The 22,893-nt window shown below is 42.6% G+C and overlaps 1 protein-coding gene across 7 annotated transcripts in view; it reads right to left on the reverse strand.

Moving 5' to 3' along the window:
* The window catches only part of Cux1 (cut like homeobox 1), a 329,866-nt gene that overhangs the window by 98,403 nt on the left and 208,570 nt on the right, over positions 1-22,893 (reverse strand). For all 7 annotated transcript variants that reach the window (XM_038345005.1, XM_038345004.1, XM_038345002.1 and 4 more), the window contains exon 8: positions 22,251-22,317. In XM_038345005.1, coding sequence (XP_038200933.1) covers positions 22,251-22,317 — 67 coding nt within the window. The remainder of the gene's footprint in view (positions 1-22,250; positions 22,318-22,893) is intronic.

The following is a 22,893-nucleotide window of genomic DNA, read 5'->3' on the forward strand; positions in this document are numbered from 1 at the left end:
CTAGAGCCTGTCCTGGAACTAGCTCATATAGACCAGGCTGGCCTCGAACTCAGAGATCCGACTGCCTCTGCCTCCCGAGTGCTGGGATTAAAGGTGTGCGCCACCACCGCCCGGCGGCCCTTATTCTTTAAATACAGACACACTGTGTATGTGCATCTGCACGAATGCATGCCATATCATACATGTGGAAGTTGGTTCTCCCCTTTCACTTTTATGTGAATGATTCCGGCAATTGAATTTAGGTCACTAGGCTTGTGCGGCAAGTGCCTTTACCTGCTGAGCCATCTTGCTGGGCTCTTTCTTTATGCTTTTCTGCCGTCTTGCAGAAAGTTCTTCAACTTGTTCTAACTTGTCTTAGAGCCACTGCAAGTTAGCTGTTTTCTGTTTTTGTTCCTCAGTAACTCTTCACACCTGTTATTTTCTCTTAGTTCCCTTGCTTCCCTTGCTATGGGGAATCCATTTCTTGCGTTTGCTTTCCCTTCATTGCTCTTCCTGAGAGGTCACCTTCGATTCTCAGGGAGAAGTAGCAGTAGGAGAAGGCTGCCTCCTCTGGTCTATCTACCCGCTCCTGCTACTCAGATTGCCTGCAACTCCATTCACTCCACACCTGGAAAAGCTAGACCCAGAATACAAAAGGCTGGTGAGGCTGTCAAAGGCTCAGCCCACCTACAGCAGGAGTCTGGGGATAGGGAGGTGGAATTTAGATAGATTCTGGAAGGTTTGGGGCTGTGTTTCTTCAATAGTGAACAGTGTATTCACAGCACCTGTAACTCCAGCACTGAAAAGGATGAGGCAGGATGATGAGTTTGAGTCTAGCCTAGGCTACATGATGAGACTCTCAAATGTTCATTAGAATTCTTTTTAAAAAAAATTATTTTATTTTATGTGCACACGAGGCCAGAAGAGGGCGCTTGATTCTATGGAACTGATTACAGATAGTTGTGAGCTGCCATGTAGACGCTGGGAACTGAACCTGGGTCTTTTGCAAGAGCAGCAAGTATTCTTAACTACTGAGCCCCATGGATTCCTAATATTTAGGAAATGCAATAAAAGATTTTAGATCCTTTATGGGAACCTAGTCTTTAGTCTTGAGCTGGGACTAGAGATGGCTCAGTAGCTTGAATCCCCAGAAAACTACATAGTAAAAGAGACAAGACTTCTGCAAGTTGTCTTCTGACCTCCACACAGGTCCATGGCAACTGTGTGTGTGTGCATATACACACAAAATAAATAAATAAATAAATAAATAAATAAATAAATTGAAAAACAAAATAAAATGCCACCTAGTCTCATTTAAACAGGAAGCTGTTTTCTCTGCTGTTTGAAGCAATTACTGGAAGTAATTTTAAATTTTCCATTGGTGGGTCAGTCTAACTTTGGTTGCTAAGCAACCACAGAAACGAGCAAAATAATGAATGTGGTAATGGCAGCTGTACGTTTCACTTTGAGAACACTTGTGGCTTTCCTGGACTCTCAGAGGAGATCAACAACGCTGTTCTGTTGTGGTATGGCGGAGTTACTAAAGTCTGAAGACTGTGGTGGCACCCAGACCCAGAGAGGCTACCGTATCCAGAAATAACAGAAGACAGGGAGGGAACAAGGCTTGTCCCAAAGTCAACATTATGATGATGATGATGGCAGGGTTTCTCTGTGTGATAGCTCTGGCTGTCCTGGAATTCCCTCTGTAGATCAGGCTGACTTCCCAGAGATCTGCCTGACTCTGCCTCCTGAGTGTTGGGATTACAGGCATGCATCATCACTTCCTTATGTACTAAACTATTAATATTACATTTCTGTTACAAGATCTGATATATCTCAGTCTGCCCTCGAATTTACTATGTAGCTATCTGAAGATAACCTTGAATTTCTAGTCCTCCTGACTGCAGCTCCCGAGGGCTGTAATCCCCAGAGTGTGCCATAGTACTTAGTTTTAAGTGGGGCTGGGAATGAAGCCCAGTGTTTGGTGTTATGCTGGGCAAGAGCAAAAATGAGCTACAAAATCTAACCCCAGCCTTCTCCACAGATGATTACTTTAAAAAGACTATACGTAAGTTTTCTCTTATTTTTTAGGAGAAAAACTCCCACCCCCTTTCTCTAGGTCAAAGAGAACACAACTAGTTCTAACTAAATTACTTTAGGCAGGGTCTCTCCTGATTGGATGGCAGGTATGCTCCACCATGCTGCGGGCACCACTAGCTGGGAATTTCAATGCAACCTTGAGTTCTGGAAGATGTGAAGCACAGCCTGGACCAGCCAGGTGGGTCCTATCTTAAAGCACTACTCCCCACCCTGTGCTGGTTACTTGTCAAGTAGACACAAACCAGTCACCTGAAAAAAGGGAACCTCAACTGAGGAACTGTCTCCATCTGCTTGACCTATAGGCAATCTGTACGACTTAATTAATAATTTTAATTATTTTAATAATAAAATAATATTTTTTGATTAGTAATTTATGTGAGAAGGTCCAGCCTACTGTAGATGGTGCTCCTTCCCAGGTGATCCTGGGTTGTATAAGGAAGCTGGCTGAGTTCCTTTCATGTTCTCTTTTTCAATTCTTGCTTTGATGCCCCTCAATAATGAATTGATGTGGAAGTGTAAGCTAAATAAACCCTTTTCTCATTGATTTGCTTTTGGGTAGTGAGTGTTTCGTTACAGTAGTAGAGAAGCAAACTAGGACACACCCTCTCAAGTGTACTGCTGCATCTCATTTGCCAACAAAATCAAGCCCACTAGATCACTTGTCCTTTGTAAGTACAATGGAAATGTCTAGGAGCCAAGAGCCACATCTGCTACTTTACCAGGACAGGGATGAGCTGTACGAGATTCATGACATGACAGTTAATCTTTGAGAGGGTTTGTTTTCCTTTTTTCTTCTCTCCCTCCCTCCTCCCCTGCTTTTTAAAAGATGAGTATCGTAATATAGCCCTTCCTGGCCTAGTATTCATTATGTAGTTCCAAGTTTGCAGCAATCCTGCTTCAGCCTCTGGGATTACAAGTGTGCATCACTGTATCTGTCTGGAAAGGGTACTCATTCTTCGATTTGTCTTGAGTCGGGTCTCACAGCCCTAGAGACTCAGTCCTCCTGACTCTGCCTCCTGAGTGCTGGGATTACATGACTGTGCTATCACGCCTGGCCAGTCTTTCCATTTCAAAGTTCCTAAAGATTGTGAGATTGACATTTGTCTAAAATCTTTTATATTTCAAAGTCTGTATTAGTGCAGACTGTTCAGCACAATTTATTATAAAAATCTCATCCTCTCACCTTTTTGTGAACTGACAATACAGCTTCCACTCTCTATTAATCTGTATTTTCTATGCACTTCTCTGACTTCAAGCATGGGGTCATTCCATCAGGGCATAGAATGAATGAAAAAAATACACACACACACACACACACACACACACACACACACACACTTCATTCAGTTGTTTCCCTGCACATCATCTCAGGGTATTCTCTGGGCTAACATACCATTTTTATGACAAACTTCAAAGGACATGGTCAAGGTTGATGGAAAAGAAATTATAGCCATGCCAGACACCATGTATTTCCTTTTGCACGAACCTCCTGAGTGCTAGCAACATCCGGCCCAGAACCAGGCTGCTGTATATTTCATCGTCTTAGCCATCAATGACGCCAGGAAAACAATGTGCTCAGTCCTTCATGTCCTTACGTTCCACTTTTGCAGATTTGGCAAATGGTTGCATAAAGATGTTCCATGTCTTTATCATTCTCCAGTGAACCTCATTTGATAAACAATGTAGTGTAAAAACTATTTATGGAGCATGCATTGTAATATCTATTAAGTTATGGGTGGTGATTTGGAGAACATTCTATGCAAATGCTGCAGAATTTTATTTTAATTATTATTTATATGTTTATTTTTTATGTATGTATGCATGCATGCATGCATTTATGGGTATGCATGTCAAAGGCAGAGGACAAATTGCAGGGATCTGTTCTCTCATGGTGTGAGTTCCAGGGATCAAACTGAGGTCATCAGGCTTGGCAACAAGCACCTTTACCTGCTGAGCCATCTCATCAGCCCCTAATTATTATTACTATCATTTTGTCATTAAAAAATTTTGAGATATGCAAGATAGGCAGGCCAGGACTTGAGTCCAAGGTCTGAAAGAACAGGTTGGTTGGGGGTAGATGGAGTTTGGCTCTGAGGAAAGGTGCTCTATGATGGGGACTGTCATCCCCATGGAGGGTGGAGGTCCCCTCTCTCAGTCTGGCACAAAGAGAAAGCTCTGGGAAGGGCAGGGACAATCTGTAGTTGAAAGGTTGTTTGTCAGCTGACAAGGTCTGGAAGCACACAGGAGAAAGAAAGCCTCTGACGTGTCTGCGAGGGACTGTGGAAATTAGGTTAAGTAAGGTAAGAACAACACGAGCAAGAACATCTCCATGGGCTGGGGCCCTGGACTGAAGACAAAAGAGAAAGCAAGCACCAGCATCCATCTCTCTCTGCTTCCTGACTGGCAATACTATGAGCCAAAATTAACTTTCTTCCAGTTGCTTTTGTCAGATATTCTGTCACAAGAAAATTAATAAGCTGCATAGAGTGTGGGAGTCAGATGTCAATCAGGAGGTGGAACAGGTCTGACCCACAACAAGGAGTCAGTTGGACAGAAGAGGTGTCATCTTGCAGACATGTAAGGTGGCTTGGTCAATTTGGTGACAGTCTTTCTATGGCTCCTGTGACCTTTCACAGTATCCTAAGCCCTTGAGGAGAGCAAAGAATCTCTGGTATCCCTGGAATGGCCCCCTCTTCTTTATCTGGGAAAACTGGGCTGGGAAGATAGCTTGGTTGGTAAAGTGCTTGCGTGCGTGAGGACCTGAGTTGGATCTTCAGAACCCACATTAAAAAAAGGCTGGACATGGTAGTAGATGCTTGTAACCTCAGCAATGGGGATATAGAGACAGACAGATCCTGGGACTTAATGTTCATCTAGTTTAGCTGAAGTGGCAAGCTCCAAGAATAAGGGAGAGCCCGTCTCAAAAAAAAAAAAAAAAAAAAAAAAAAAAAAAAAAAAAAAAAAAAAAAAAAAAAAAAAAACACCCAAAAGGTGGTTGGAATATGGTCTCTTCTAAACATTCAAGTGTGTGATTACCTATATACACAAACACACACACCATTCCATACAGGAAGCTGGCTAATTTTAACTTAAGCTATAGTCATCCAAGGGGAGGAAGCCTCAATAGATATATTGCCTCTGTAAGATCTGGCTATAAACAAGCCTGAAGGACATTTTCTTTATTAGTGGTGTGTGTGTGTGTGTGTGTGTGTGTGTGTGTGTGAGAGAGAGAGAGAGAGAGAGAGAGAGAGAGCGCAATCCATTGTGGCAATACATGATAGCAGGCTGAACAAACCACAAGGAGCAAACTAGTAAGCAGTACTCCTCCATTGCCTCTGCATCAGCTCCCAACTTGGCTTCCCTCTATGGACTGTAATTCAGGATGTATAAGCCTCCACAAGTTGCTTTTGGTTATGATGTCTCAGCACATCAGTAGTAACCCTAACTAAGACAACAGTGGGGAATCCTTGTCTGGTATGGATTTCAAGTGTTAACTAACCGACTATTTCACAAGTCACCATATTGCTGGGTTTTTTTGGCTTTAATATATACACTTAGATTCTGTTAATAAAATTACCCATCTCTTACTTTATTATGAATTTTTAATAAAAGATGAGTATCGATTCCTTTAAGTACCTCTCAAGCATTTATGTAGCTAATGAAATGGATTTTCTCCTCACCTGCTAATATGGTAAATTATACTACCTGTCACTTGTCCCCATTTATCTGTGGTATATCAGGAGTTTAATGAATTCTCAGGTCTGTTTACTAATACTTCATCTAGCATTTTATATAAGTATTTATACATGGGTATGGCCTTTGTTTCTTTTGTCATCTTGAGTAGACAAAGTCATAAAAACATTTTCTTAGGGTTGGAGAGCTGGCTCAGTACCTGCTGCCAGATTTGACAACCTGCGTTCCATCCTCAGGACTCAAATGGTGGAAAAGAGAGAACCAGCACGCCTTTAATCCCAGCACTCAGGAGGCAGAGGCAGGCCGATCTCTGTGAGTTCGAGGCCAACCTGGGCTACAAGAGCTAGTTCCAGGACAGTCTCCAAAAGCTACAGAAGAAACCCTGTCTCGAAAAACAAAAAAAAAAAAAAAAAAAAAAGACAAAAAAAAAAACAAAACAAAAACAGAGAGAGAGAGAGAGAGAGAACCAACTCTCAGATGTTATCTTCTGACCTCCTCATACACACTTTGGTATGTGTGTAGAATAGACATGAAACAAACAAAAACTAAATAATTTTTATTACATTTGATTGTGTGCACATGCAAGAGGACAGCTTGTGGGAGTTGGTTCTCTATCATGTAGGTCCTGGGGATTTGAACTCAGGTCATCAGGCTTGGCAGAGGGTGCTGATTATCTTGCTGTCTCACAAGGCATTATGACTAGGAACACCCACATCCACAGGTGCCTACTTACATTCTTGCCTATGGCCTGGCTCCAGGAAAGCCTCTCATTCTTTGTGGACCTTTTCTATTTCTTCAACATTGTGTCCCTTTAAACTGTGCAGCTGACCTGGGAGTTTCTAGCTCTGGAGTCCAACATTGGAGATGCCTAGATTTTGCAGTAGGGCTGGACCAATGGCTACAGAACGAATCAGGAACACAGTGCTCCTTTTCCAACATCAGTTCTCACTTTTCCAACAGTTTTTATTTACTTTTTATCTTTAGACTACAGGGTTTCATGTAGCACAGGCTGGCCTTGAACTTTGCCTTGAGATTCTGATCCTCCTGCCCCCATTCTCTAAGTGCTTGCTCAAATGTCTACAATCAGAATTCTGAAGACTCCTTCATATGCATCACACAGTCCATTGCTTTGGTAAGTTTTTCTAGCTGTGGGCTTGTTTCTAGCCCAATCTAAGCACTCCTACTGTGCTGTAGACAGAAGTACTGTCTTTTTTTTTTTTTTAAGACAGAGTATCTTTATATAGCCTTGGCTGTCCTGGAACTCACTCTGTAGATCACGCTGGCCTCAAACTCATAGAGATCCACCTACTTCTGCCTCCCGAGTGCATGTGCCACAGCCTTTTAAAAGTACTATCCTTAATGTGTGGCACTAACCTATGTTAATAGGTGTGGCTAAGCTCATGGGACAATTCCTGTGGCTGCTGGCCTAGTACCTCTTCCTGAGCATTTTCTGCACAGGAAGAATACCTTGGTCTATAAACAGGTAAGGAAACAGGCCTGGGGCAAAGCAGTGATGACCCAGGCAAGAACACAAGGAGCCTCAGAGTCTAGGAACACTTCTCTTACTCCAAGATACAAGGGCCCTCTAATTACCTCCTTCTCCCCTAAGTACTATGCTGGTGTGGGAATTGTTAAGAGCAGGGTACATGGCAGAAGCTAAGAAAAACTGGTTATCATCTTCACGCCCCTACTGCCCTATCCTGACCTCCACACCTCAGCCTAAATCCACTTCTTAGCTCCTTCTCCCAGCTCACTTTCATGTAAGTGTAAAAAACTCCATACTGTTCACCTGTGGCTTTGTTTCCGCCACGGTTCCCACACTTCCTTCATCGCCATAAGTTATATGATGGTGTTCTTCACCCCTGGCTGAACAGCAAAACTGCACAAGCTAGTCTGGAAGGCTGCAAAACGTTTGTAGGAAAAGACAAATCCTTCCTCTTCTACTAGCTGGCACCAGAAGTCTGCATTGGGGTAGCGCATAAATGACTTTTTTAAGGTAACTTAAAAATGAATAATTCAGAGGTTCCCATTCTATTTGTGAAGTCAGACAAACAGTTTGACTGGGGCCAGACTTGCTGGCCCCACGCAGACCATCCTTTCCCTTCATTCTGACCTCATCGGATTTGGCCTCACCTCTTTAAGGATGCCCTCCATCCTGTCTAATCGCTAAAATACCACAAAGGAAGTCCACAATACTCTGATGGAAGGAAAAAAATAGAAAGGTTAATTCCAAGATAAAGTTTTCCCTTGGAGTCAAGCAAATAGTAAATCAGGGCACTATAGCAATTCTGGGCTTGTAAAAAAACATCCAAACAATAAAGTATCACACGGAGGGAAATGGCCCGACTATCAGGCTGTTAAATGATAGAGCTTTTTGTACAAACCTGAGTCTTTAAAACTCATCTTCCCCCCCTTTACTCAGACTCCACTCTCAGAGCCTTATTGTTTCAGGATTTTTCCTTACATCTACTTTAAATACTTTGTGGAAGTAGGCATGATGAAAATGGTAGGTAAGACAATACAATTTCACTTGGTTACGAGATTATTTTTAGAAGATGTGTGTCTGTATAATGAGAGAGACACTGTGTGTGTATATATGCCTATATCCTTTTATTCTTTTATTAAAGAAATCACTCTTTTAAGTTTTAATTTTCATTATAATGTGTGTGCATGTGCATGCCATGCTACACCATTGCATGTGGAGGTTAAAAGACAACTTTCATGAGTCAGTTTTCTCCTTCCACCTTTATCTAGGTTCTGGGGATTGAATGCAGGTTGTCAGGCTTGTGTGGCAAGTGTTTTTAAATGCTGAGCTATCCCATCAACCCTCTCTTTTAAGATTTATTCTTATCAACACACACACACACACACACACGTTTTTTTCGAGACAAGGTTTCCCTATGTAGCCCTGGCTGTCCTGGAACTTATTTGTAGATTAGGCTGGCCTTGAACTCAGATCTGCCTGCCTCTGTCTCCCTAGTGCTGGGACTAAAGGCATGTGCCATCATGCCTGGCCCTTGGAAGGGAGTCTTAATGGGTAAGCCATATGCTCCTGCTTTCCATCATGGCTGGATAATGTTGGTTGATAGAATCTCTCCAATGGGACAGGATCAAGGTCAAATCTTTGGTTTTATAGCGTATGTTTTTAGTTTTAACTTATTATTATTATTATTATAATAATTATTATTATATTGTGTGTATGTGTGAGACTGCAGTATGCGTGTGCCAAGGCATGCATGTGGAGGTCAGAGGATAATTCTGGGGAGTTGATCCTCTCCTTCCACCTTTATATGGGCTCTGGAGATTGAACTCAGATAATCAGGCTTGCAGAGCAAGTTCCTTTACCTGCTGAGCCATTTCACCTTTGATTGGCACTGAACAATGTCACTGTTGCTCTGGAGAGGAAATGGAGTTCATTTTTTAAAAGACATTTAAAGGAGGACCCTGGATACCCAGATGACAGATTTCTGAGTTTAGAGAAAATAAAAAAGGGGGGAGGGGTTTTGAAAATAATACAATGACAAGAACATTGTTAGTCAGTGTATGTCTCCTCCTGGAATCTACTACGCACAATTCATGCAAGGGTAGTGATTTTTCTGCTAAGCAGCGGAATATTGTTGGAAATGGCCTTGTGTGGAGGGGAACACCTGTAATCGTAGCATTAAGGAAATGAAGGCAGGTAGATCTGTGTTCAAGGCCAGCATCCACTATACAGTTTGTTGGAGGCCAGCCTGGACTATACAATGCCCTTTCAAAACAAAACAATCCCCCTCTCTGAAAATAAAAAAAGCTGGACAATCTAAATAACTTAAGAGAATTCATTGGTAGGAATCCTCGAGTTCAGAATGGATGTTCTAGAAGAGTGGGCCTCGCTGCAGAAGGAGGGTTAAGGTAATGTAGTATAATTTGCTGCTACTTGGACATGGCCTGTGATTACAGTACTGTATGGAATGGTAGAACACTGAGATACACTACTTTTAAAAGGCCTCAGATGGGCTCACTAGGTGAACCTCAGTAAGAAAAGATCTGAACACTCAGGTGCTGAATTAATATGGTAAACTCTTTCTGAAATATATTAGGAAGTTATTAGGAGTCAGACATCAAGGTCATTCTCAGCTACACTGCAAGTGAGAGGCCAGCCTGGGCTACAGGAGAACCTGTTTCAAAACATCGCCTGTTCCTGTTGTCATAAAAGGTTTGAAAGAGTCACGACATATGGGTAATACGGTTGCCAAGCAATTCAGTTTAGCAAATGGGTGGTTAGAGATGAGGCCAACAAATTTCATTCATTTTGGGTAAAGACAAGAAAATAAATTTCCATATGCCAATTGTAAATATCTGGAAAATACAATAAATGATCTAAAATAGGGACATAATTATGAAACATGGGGGAATTAAAACAATGAGGCATATATTCGACCTATAAAAATCAAATTACAAAATGCTAGTACAGAGAAAGAATAATGACATTATACATTTGCAGGTGTAGTAAATAAGGGTAAATTTATTACCTGAGTTAATTTATAAAACTTGATAAAATGATAAGAGGCATTCTGCAAAAATTAAGTGAGCAAACAGTGAAGGCATCAAAAACAAACAAAAAACCCAACAGAAACAGTAAGACAGTATACAGACATGAAAATTAAAGATTGTATGCAATTTATCAGGATAAAGATTTAGGCAGATAGAGTGAAATTATTGGCAGAAGTCAAAGACATGTAATTATCATTCTTCTACTGCCCTCTTTTTTTTCAAGACAGGGTTTCTCTGTATAACAGCCCTGGCTGTCCTGGAACCTGCTTCGTAGACCTGGCTGGTCTTGAACTCAGGGATTCATCTTCCTCTGCTCCCAAGTGTTGGGATTAAAGGCATGTGCCACCACTGCCTGGTATGAGTAATTTTTTATATCTGATTTGCACCATGCAAAATATTAGACAAACTTGGGTTCCAATATGGCGACTTGGGTTTGGTGCTACATATCTGAAACTATAGGCCTTGCGCTCACAAGCGCAATGCCACATCTCATTCAAACAGAATTCTTAAAAATGAATTTAAAAGTAAGATCTCATGTAGGCTAGGCTAACTTGTTATGGAGACAAAGATGACCTAGAACTCTGAGTGCTAGGATTAAATGCATGCACTACATGTCCAGTTTATATAATAGTGGAAGTTGAACCAAGGGATCTCCATACATGATAGGTATACACTCTACCCACTGAGCTACAGCCTCAGCCCTAAAATATTTTAAATATATGCATTTACTAAGAGCAACAATTACTTCCAAGAACAGTTAATAGAATGTTAGAAGAAACATAAATCTGTGCTATATCAAGGTGTCCTTTAGTGGGAAGATAAACAACACTACTAGCGACCGATCAGTATTGTGCTGAGCACTGGAAGTGTCTGTGATATAACTGGAGGCGATGAGAGAACAGCATCAGTGACAACAGACAAGGCTCCACATCTGAAATTAGCCTGGTTTGTTGACTACCTTTACAAACGAGAGAAAACTGCTCTACCACACATTGACAATCAAGATGTACTATTTCAGGGTCTAGATTCAAATCTCCCTGAATTCTCTCCACAGACCCCATGCTAAGTGATTAGGGAGACAGCCCTGAGCACAGCCAGAGCTAAGGGTCAGAGGTGTGGAAGAGCACGGATTCGGGGCGGGGGCTGGTTTTGGCATGGGATGGAGCTGTTAAGGCAACTGCATTGTGATCTGGGCCTTGTCCTTGGTGGCAGGAGAGCAGCAAGGGAGGATCTTAACCAGGACAGCTCAGCACAGGATTATTATGTTCTGCACACTTTTAGCAGATCCTGGGAAGGTAGATTCATCCAGAGAGAAAATGGCAGCAGAGAGACAAGTTGATAAGATATAGAAACGATGCTGAGTGAGGAAAGAGCTCAGATTATGGTGGTAACAGTAGCGCTAAGAAATAAGAAATGAAGATAGTTGTGGAAGGGGACTGATGTAGATTTAGAAAGGAGGGCAACAGAGAGTCAAGAAGGACCCGAGGTTTTTGGAATGAAGGAAAAAATAATGATCTCAAGTGGGAGGTGACACAAACCACAAAAAGAGGGACAGCAGCCTGCAATAAAGAGGAAAGTTACGAAAGGCAGTTTGAAATGCCTGTGGTACAAATATCTACCTAGGAGAGAACAGAAAAAGCTTTCTCTTCTGGGTATTATACATTTTGCTATTGCTTTGTAAGACATATACACTGTATATGTCTTACAATTTTTTCCATCCATTTACCTTTCATCCATCAATTTGTGCATTGATCCATATATTCACTCTTTCCACCATTCACCTATTTGCCATTTACATCTACCCATCCATTACCTCATTTAATCTATCCAGTTTATTCACCTACAGATTTTTGTTATTGTTTTGTAGGAAATAATATGCTAACCCTTTATCTGTCTTATAAATTGTTAATAATTTATCCATGCCTTCTACCCACTCACCCATCAGTCCATTATCCCTTCCTCCCATCTATACATCCACTCTACTGAACTCTAATATTTTGTATGGCTTTGTAAGAAACAGATATTCACCATTTTTCTACTTCCACACTGCAGATGTTTTATCTATCCTCATGTCACTCTTCTCCCTGTCCTGTCCACCATCCACCTCCAGAAATCTTTGAATATCCCATAGGTTTTCTACTTTTGGCATCAAGCTAAAAAAAAAAAGTCTCTTCCATTCCCTTATTATATAAATCCTCACCTAAAATCTCTCTTAGTGTTTGCATGATTTCTTTTACATGTATATATTTAAGACATCTAGGCTTTAATTGGCATAGAGCGCAGCCCTAGTTTATTATCTATTTACTCAGCCATTTGTTCTACTGCTTGTTGAAGATTCCTCCCTTCTCCAACTTATTTAAGCTTGAACAATTTTTATATACAACTTGTTCTTAATTTTGAAAACTTCAAAAATATAGAAACCTCCTGAGGGGAAAAATAACAATCAACCATATGGTCCAAACCAGAATTAGCCCCTGAATACGAATGGTCCCTTTTCCATTGTTAGCGACCAGCTCTGGACTTCTGATTCCATTTGGACTTTTCATAGAAACTGGAGAGTCTCCAGTCTTATGTGTATTCTGTAAGCCTTGCAGATCGTAAAGCTTTTTTAAGGGTGGGAAGATTGCAGAAATCCATCCAAGTAAGAACAGCCATGGTGAAAAAAAAAGTGAAAAGGTAAAGCGCACACTATCTGATGAGATTTGAGATCATGCCCTGCTTTGTGCTCCAGGCTGTTTGGAGAACATTCCAAACACTATAGAGTTTTAATTTTCTCTTCTGACTCCTTAGGGTTAGCTTTCTGGAGATAAGAGGGCACCAGCATGGTTGTTGGGGGGTTAATTCTCACTGTGTTGAGTGCCCCCAAGTCCTCACTCTGCTCATCCGAGCATTAAATCTGTAGGCTCAGGAGAGCAATGTGGCTGGCTGCAAGAGCGATGCCATAACGTTCAGCATTAAAAATTCATTCTGCAGCCTCGCTTCAGAACTAGTGGTCTGGCGGGGGAAATATGAGACACCCCACTGTCTTTCTGGCAAATGGAGACATTCCTCAACATCCAGCACCTTAGGAAGAGAATGAAAGGGCAAACAAGCCGTGAAGGAAAACAATGAGCTCAATTATCTGGCTCTGCTCTGGCTTTCCTACAGGAAACATTTCATTCGGCTTCCTAAAAGTAAGTGAGAGTCAGAGATGGCCCAAGCACAAGGACCTGGGTTTAGTGGCACGTGAGTGCTGGAAAGATGAAGACAGGTGGGTTCCAGGCCACTGGGGAGACCCTATCTCAAAAACCAATGTGGGTGGTTCCCGAGTAACAACTGAGGTAGTCCTTTGTTTCCACATGCATGAACATATATGCATGCGCCTACAAAGTTTCTTACAAACTATCTTAGAATGAGGGCCCTTGGGTAGTCAACTGTTCGGTATCTCTCTTTATTTGATGTAACCAGCCTAGAATCCCTGAGTTCTCCAAGACAGATGCCTTTGAAGCTCACCTGGATGCTACTGGGTCTTTCACACATATTTCTACCACTACAGAGCCAGAGTCAAGGTAAGGTAGGAGGTCCCTCACACTGAATGAATTGTTCACACTTCAAAACATGAGTCCTACACAAATGTGACATTTTGACACTAAACTATAGTCACCATTGATACTGACTATATTAATTTGCATCTCTGTTACTGTGATAAATACCATGACTGAGAGAAAGCTGGTGAGGAAAGAGTTTATTTCATCTCTCACAGTTTATAGCCCATTATGATGGAAGCCAGGGCAGGAACTCAAGGCAGAAACCTGGAGGCAGGAATTGAAGCAGAAACCACTGAGGAATACTGCTTACTGGCTTGCTTAGCCTGCTTTCTTTGAAAACTACCTGCCTAGGGGTGACACTATTCACAGTAGGTCGGGCCTTCCCACATCAATCATTAATGAAGTAAATGGCTTTAGAGACAGGGTCTCTCTAAGTAGCCCTGGCTACTCTGGAACTCACTGTGTAGACCAAGCTGGCCTTGAACTCACAGAGACCCTTCGGCCTCTGTCTCTGGAATGCTGGGATTAAAGGTGTGCACTACCTGGTTTCCACAGTTAATTTTAAGTGTTTATTAAGGTGTTAACATCTCTGGGATGGTTTGAGCTTGAAACTTTTGATCCTCATAGTACCAGCACCTAAATGGCAACTAATTCAAATTTCAAAATGTAGAGTCCAAGGGCTGGAGAGATGGCTCGGTTGGTAAAGAGCTTGTTGTTCAAATATGAGGGCTGAGTTCAATACCCAGAACCCATAAGAAAAAGCTGGGCATTGTGGTACACACTTGTATTCCCAGCAGTGAGAGGCAGACAGAGGCTGATCCCATAGGCTTGCTCGCCAGACAGTCCAGCTTACTTGGTGAGTTCCAGGAAAACAAGGGGGAAGGGCTGCATCCGAGGAAAGGCAGACAAGGTTGTTTTCTAGCCTCTACATGCACTCATATGTGCATCTGTGCACACAGGCACAGGCTTGCACACATGGACACACAAAGTAATACAAGTGTCTTCTGGGTTTGGACATAGGAAGCCAACCTCTTCGTTCTAGTCCTACCCAAGGAGACTGAAACAGAAAAGCCTTGGAAACTCACCCAACACTGAGTTTTAGATGTGAAGCAGAACCCTTACACAAGGATGGAAAACGCCAGGAATTCTACCAAATGTATCAATGCCTCTGGAAATAGAAAGACATTGGGGGAAAGTCCAGGTCTGACTAAACTATTCAAGTCCATACCCTTAAAAATCACACATGATTTGCTTCTCTGTGTTTAGGAAAATTAATTCAACCAGGATAATTACAGCAACTCACACTGGAAACTGATGATTCATTTGAAAGGTGATGGGGAAAGAAGGCCACCGAGGTTTCAGGACACCTCCCTTTGGTCTTCCCAAATTTACTGGTGTGTGTGTGTGTGTGTGTGTGTGTGTGTGTGTGTATATATGTGTAGGATCATAGCCACAGAATTCAGGGTCAGCCAGGGATACAGAATGAGATACTCCCACCCTCCCAAAAGCTGAATGTGCAGTACACGTTATGTCTTTAATCCCAGCATTCAGGAGGCAGAGGTTGATGGATCTTTGTGAGTCCAAGACCTGGTCTACACAGTGAGTTTCAGGCTAACCCTGTCTCTAAGCACCACTGATAAATAAAAGGGAGGTGTGGCAGCTCAGGAGTTAAAAGCACTGATTGCTCTTCCAGATGACCCAGGCTCGGTTTCCAGTATACACACAACTGTTTTTAACTCAGTTGTAGAGGATTTGATGTTTCTTACTGGCCTCCTTGGGCACCAGGCATGCATGTGGTACACAGACATGTGTGCAAGAAGAATACCATACAAGCAAAAAAAAAAAATTAAAAAGAGTCAAAGGATGTGACGTTTGTGTAACATGACAGACAGATCACAATAGCCATGTGATTCTTGGGCATATAGTCTTGGTCAGATGATCTGGCCCAGCCTAATTTCCAGAGTAATTCATGTAGAACTATAAAGAAAAGGATGGCAAAATCATAAACAATAGGCTTTGCCAGGAAGACATAGAAATCTGCTGTCACCATTAGCCCTCACACAGGTTAACAAGGCCATTATAGAGGCAGCCTCAGAAAGGGACATTATTCCCTTTGCTGAGGACGAAACCAAGGCCTTGTTACATGCTAGACAATCACTCTCGCTGAGTCATGCCCCAGAGCCTCACTGGGAGATTCTAGGCACATCCATGCCACAGAGAACTATGAGGTCCTGTGCAAAACAGCACTTCACTTCGGGCCGAATGGAGGAGGCAGGAGTCTGATTGGGTGCTGCCTGCCGTGCCCCATTCATGCAGTTAACATAGTAAGGGCTTTCTTAATGACTGCCACAAACAGCAAGTGTGGTGACATTTGAAAATCCACCGTGTAATAGTCCAAAAACTTCTGTCCACGGGCTGCTGCCACCTCTGCTCACCAGCATGCTAGTCATACTTCCCATTGGACAGTCATACTGGGAACCTCTGGCTTCCTCTTTCAATTTCTGCCTTGTCCTCTGTTGGAGCACAGAGGTCCCCATGCCTGCAAATCAGTTTGGGTTCTCTGAGCAATCAGCTGAACTGATTAAGAGAAGTCTTGTCTTTCCCAAAGCAATGGATATGATACTCACTGGTCACACACAGTACAAAGAACATACTTCAAAATAAATCCAAGTATTTCTTCATCAATGTTGCTTTTGTAACGTGCTATGGAAGTATTTACATATATAATGTCTTTTCTTGAAAACAAGCAGAGGAAAGGAATACAACATGAAAAAACTTAAGGAAAATTTGGGAGTAACAGAGTAATATTAGCTGTAGAAAGAGTATGTTTGTTCCTCTCCCTCTTCTGTGCCCAGTACGAGGGAATTGAACCCAGAGCTTGAACATATTGGGCATGCACTCTATTATTAAAGGATACCCATCTGTCAAAAGATCGATTTTTTTTTTAAGTTTTCTGAGACTGGATTTTATGTAGCCCAAGCTGGCCTCAAAGTTGCTATGTAGCTCAGGACAAGTTTTAACTTTGATCTTTTTGCCTTTACCTCTTGAGTGTTGGTGGTTAAACCCAGGGCTTCACACATGCTAGCTAGGCAAGGACTATACAACTGAGCCACATCCCCGGTCTTTAACCTTAGGTAGGAGTGTAGCATTTTATCACAACTTAATCTTCCTCGCGGTCTGGAAGGTGTTCCAGGGCTCTCCTTGTTCACCCAGGCCCACTACAGAGGGAAAACTGAAATAAAAAGTCTGGAGCTGGGTAGAGGGCTCGGTGGGTAAAAGTGCCTTTCTGCCAAGCCCCATGACCTGAGATCCATCCCCAGACTCCACATGGTGGGAGAGAACTGGCTCCTACAAGTTGTCTTCTGAACTCTACATGTGCACCATAATACATTGTACACATTCCCCCACAAAACGTTAAAAAAATACAAATAAGAATGGGAATTCTTGCGCTCAATTATATGGTGTCTTAAACTCAAGGGGAAGTGAAAGATGAAACAGAAGCAGAGGAAAGTGGGCAGTGTATGAGCTGTTCAAGGCCCCTCTAAGGGTGGCAGCCATTGCTTGCTGAAGGCAGTCCCAGTGAACAGCGAGAATGGTAAAATACACACTGACAGACTTTATAAGATGCAACTTTAAGGTCCTTAAGGTGCTATATATGCACTTGCTGTGGGGAGAATGGAACTCAGGGCTGATCATTTGGGGAGGTACATTAAAAAAAAAAGCAGAAATAATCCATTTATTTAACCCAGCAATGGTTATAATGTGAGGGCCTGCAATCCGCTCACACAACAACTGTTTGGCAAGCCCCCCCCCCCCCCGCCGTGTTCCAACAAACATTAAACTGTGCTTGCCATTTGTCTATGGAATCTTGCATTAATAAACATGAAGAAGAACACTTTACCTCCCACTCTCAGCGATGGGACCAAACAAAGACCAGCTGTACTCATCAATGGGGCCTTGTTCTGTGCATAAAGGCTAATTACATTTTGCTTCAAGCCTACACATGGAAAACTTTACTGCCACTGTCCCTATCACAGCCAGCCAAGCAGTCCCAGCTGACGTACAGCTGAAATGACTGCAAAAGCAGCAGTTAGGGTTGGGGGTGGAAGGCTCCAAGTGGCCTTGTTGCCTTTGACCTACATCCCCCCAAGGGTCTTGTATAGCCCAAATTGGCCTCTAACAGTATAGCTGAAGCTGACCTTTTAACTTGTCATCTTCCTGGCTTCCACCTCCCAAGTGCTGCGATTAGAGGCATGTGCCACCACACCTGGTTCTTGTAGTATTGAAGATCGACCCCAAGGCCTTGTGGATGCTAGGCAAGCACCCTATCAGTTGAGTTACAGCCCCAGTCCCTGTGGTTTCTTTCTAAATGGGGGAGAGGGAAGGTCAGTGGTCTGAATGACTGACACATTTCAGACTAACGTTCTCCAAGAGGCATACATGGGATTCTGTTGTGCACACCCCAGGCCTTGCAATGTTGCCTCTGCACACACTTCATCGCTCTCCATAGCTACTCAGTGATGCAGCTGCTCTTATGCCCCTTGTCCAAGAGACAAGAGGCCCTGGAGGTCACAGTGTGTACAGGAAGCAAAGCAATTGCTCCCAGAGCAGTCTTTCCTCAAAGCCTTTTCTCTGTTACCTACCTCCTTTCCTAGGTTCTTTGTCAGCATGCGTTGAAGCATTCCTTTTTTTTTTTTTTTTTTTTTTTAATAAAAAGATGTTTAAAACCATCCCTGGTGTGTGTACATGTGCACATGAATGTGGATGCCAGAGAGCAGAAAGGTCAACCTCGTGTGTTGTTCCTTAGGAGCCATCCATCTTTTTTTTTTTTTTGGAGACAGGACCTCTTTCTGGGTCCTGAGGTCAGTTAATATAAGCTGCTGTTCAGGGAGCCCCAGGGATCTGCCTGTCTTTACATTCCCAGTGCTAGGATTCAAATGAACTTTACCAAGCCCAGCTCTTATCCGGGTGCCGGAGATCAAATTTAGGTCTTCATGCATTCATGACAAGCACTTCTCAGCCTGAGTCACCTGCCTAGCCCCACTCAGTCCTTTCTTTTTCTAATCAGAGAAATAAATTTTCAGTGCAGTTTAGTTGGACTACCTTTCCCCATCCATCAATCCACTATGCTGTGGGCACAGTTTTCAGAACTGTGGCAGGTCTTCCAGGAGACCAAGGTGGCCTTGCTCTTTCACAGACTTCTTATATTTAGAAAGCACTCATTGAGTCCCACGTCCTTGCCAGGTACAGCAGCACACTTACAGCCCCCGGCTATTGCAGAAGCCAATGAAGGAACTATCTCTTGAACCTAGGAGTTTCAGATCAGCCTAAGTAGTACAGTGAAACCCCCTCTCAAAAAAGAACAAAAGGAGGACTAGGAATGTGTCTCAGTGGGTAAAGCACTTGCCATACAAGCAGGACGACTGTGGTTCAGAGCCCTAGGACTCATTTGAATCCTGGGTTGGCTTGGTAGGCTGCCTGCATCCAGCACCAGGGAGGCAAAAACATTGATATCCTTAAAGCAGGCTGTTGCGTCAGTGAGCTCTGGGTTCAAGTGAGACCCTGACTCAAAATATATAAGGTGGAGAACTCTTAAGGAAAACACCTGACACCAACCTCTGACTTCCACATTCAGCTGCCCATATGTACATATGTACCCACATACATGCACACTCATAACATATGCACATCAAAAGCTCTCAAAAGAAAAGACTGCTAAATCCATAATCACGAACACCCAAGGTTGTCCTTTGACCTCTAAAGGGATGCTGTTGCATACACACATAGAAACATAGACAAGAAAACAAGTACATACAAGAAAGTAGTACAGTTTAGCAATAATGAATAGTGATATGAACAACTATATTTCCAAACTCACTAGGACTTAGGCCAATCAAGACAGTGATGTGGAGTGGAAGGAGGAGCCACACACTGATTAACATGCTGTCTGCACATCAGGGCAGCCCGGGCTGTGTAGACAGCCAGTCTCAAGAAAACAAAAAACAAAAGAAAATAAAAATATTTAGTTACTGAGAAAAATGATCAGCTTGGTAGGATAAAATCCAAGCAAAAATGATCACATTACATGAAGATAAAACATCGACAGAAAAGGGGACAGGGTCCAGGAGTTTTATCATGGTGGTTGATGTGGTTTCTGCAGGAATGTGTTGCAGGTGAGAAAGTCTATGAGCTTTCAAAGGGTGGGAGTAACGTGTGTGTCCTCCAGTTGGATGATGGCAGCTGCTCTTAGATGGTCCTGTCTTTGGGATGGAAGGAGTTAAGCCCAATGTCACAGAATTTTACAAGGAAATTTAACCATTACTCCCTTAAACTGAGCTCATGTGTACTTTTCAAGTCTAACTGTAGAGCATGGAGGGAGGAGAGTGATGACCTAAAGGTTTTTATGAGGTTTAGCTATGCTATCAAGCCAGCCAGCTAGGGAGACTGATGAGGACATCTGGGTCTCTGTGAATAAGTTCTAAGTTATCTAGTTATAGTTTGACTGCAGGTCTAGGAACTAACTGGGCCTTAAGGTCTGGACTACTAAACAAAGGAGAGTAGAGGGTCAAGAGATGGCCCTGAGGCTAGGGAGATGATGGCTTGCTATGTAAGAATGAGGGCCTAAGTTCAGAACCCTAGCACCCATGTACAAACCTAAGTGTGGTAGCACATGTTGGTACTCCCACTCCTGAGGACTACCTATCCCTAGAGCTCACTGGCCAACAGTCTAGTAGTCCCTGTGTGAACTCCAAGTTTATTGAGACACCCTGCTTAAAACAAAAAACGAGGAGAGATGAAATGACCCAGTGGTTAACAGTACTGGTTGCTCTTCCGGAGGACCTGAGTTGGACACACAGCACCTATATGGTGGCTCATAACTACCTGATAATTCCAATTCCAGGGACTCTGTTGCTATCTTCTAACCTCTGAGAGCATCAGGCATATACATGGTACAGACATAAATGTAGGCAAAACATTCATATACATAAAACAATAAAATAAATAAAAAAAATAAGAAGCGAGTGATTGAGGAAAATACCCAATGTCTGGCTTCCACAGACACACAATTCAAATACACAAACACATGTCACATGAAAAGGACAAGGATTGATGGGGTGTAAGTCCTGTCTCTCACTACAATAGGGTGGGAGCAACTCAGATGTGACTCTACTGATACCTATTGGAGCAACATATGAACAAACCAAGGACCTGTGTTCCCAGTGGCCGAAGGCAGCACTGCTGCTAAATACATGTACATTTTTGTGGAAGATCAGAAGAGCCTTCTCCAATGGGAAAAAGCCATGAAAACTTCAGCTTTACACAGCTTGTCTGAACATTAGCCATAGCTAGCAGACTTGTGGCTGACTCACAACTTAGGACAATATCAGTTCCTCCTCTCTGCTCATCTACAAGGAGGGGTCTGGTAGTAAATGTTCCTGTCACAGTTACTGTAATGTCTGATGTCATCTTGACAATGGTCAAGTAAGCAGGAAGCATCATTGGCTCAGTTTCATCCCTGAGTGTCCCCACACAGGAAGCCCTGCACAAAGCTTTAAGACTCAGTGACAAGCTGCTTTTATAGGCTGTGCTTATTCTTCCTAAGGTACTCTGTCGCAGAAAAAGAAGGTGACACAATTTCTCCAGATTGTATTTCCACAGAAGTGTCCCACCAATCACACTGCTTGAAAGTTCACCCTTTCCCAGTGTAGAAAAAAGTAAAGCATATGGGCTGAACATGGCTAAGCAGGTAAAAATGCTTGCTGTGTAAGTATGATAATGGGAGTTTGACCTCTAGCATACAAATGAAAAAACCTCAGGTTCGATTCCTAGCCTCCACATGGTGGCTCACAATCACCTGTAACTGCAACTTCAGAGGATCTGATGCCCTCTTTTGGTTCACACACAATACACAAGACATACAGACCAAGACCAGACAGGCAAAACACCCAAACCCATAAAATAAAATAAATTAAAAAATAAAGTCAGATGTAGTGCACATCTGTAATCCTACTCATACAGTGAGACAAGAGGCTGAGACAGGAGGCTCATCTAGAGACTTACAGATAGGCTAGCCCAGAGCATAAAACAGGCAGAAACAAGAGACCCTGTCTTAAAGGGGTCCTCAGACTTCTATATGTACACTGTGGTATGCACACTCATTTACACAGACACACACGCACACACGAGCGTGCAAAGTCTAGACTTCTTTGTGATCAGGAACAGAAGTTTCAGTGGGATGGATATGATACAAGGGACTTACTAGACTGACATTATATCTTGACAGCATGACAGGAGGTTGAATATCTTCCAAGCCCATCTTCTGTGGATTAGCAATAGCACAGTCATCTTGACCAAATGCAAAAAAACAGAAGAAAAAAAAAAAACCAAAACAGAGGAGGATATCACACAGCCACTTACTTTGCAGTAGTTTCTTCATCATATTTGGTTTTCAGGTCAAATAATTCTGTTCGAGTTTTTTCCAGGGCTAAAAGGCAAGGACAGAAACCATGATATAAGATACCAATCTTCTCTGTTTTCAGACAGGGTCTGTGTAGCCCAGGCTATCCTTGAGCTCATTATACAGCCAAAGATAACATCGACTGTCTGACCCACCTGCCTCTACCTACTCAGCACTGAAATTACAGATATGAGCCTGTTTTCCTTCATGATGGGGATCAAATCCGAGGATTTTTGAGTACTGGACAAGCACTCTACTGATGGAGCTATATCCCCATCTCTTTAGGCTGCTTTCAAAGATGGGGTTTCAAATTCTGGATCTCCCTGGATATAATTCTCCAGAGATGAGATTACAGGAGTATGCCATTAAGCCAGTTAGAATGTTAACTGCTTAAAGTAAAAAGGGAAAAGTACACGAAGGTGAGAGACATACAAAGGATAGAGAAGAAAACTTCCCCTCACCCCACCTTATCTCTCTGAAGTACCTCCTTCAACAGAGAACCACCGTCCAGTTTCCTGCAGACTTTCAGCTTTTAAATGGCTTTTATCATCAAAAATCATTTCTATACCAACTGCAAATACAGGTGCATATTCTGTTAATCAC

The sequence above is a fragment of the Arvicola amphibius genome, chromosome 10 (assembly GCF_903992535.2).
Source record: "Arvicola amphibius chromosome 10, mArvAmp1.2, whole genome shotgun sequence".
Taxonomy (NCBI): domain Eukaryota; kingdom Metazoa; phylum Chordata; class Mammalia; order Rodentia; family Cricetidae; genus Arvicola; species Arvicola amphibius.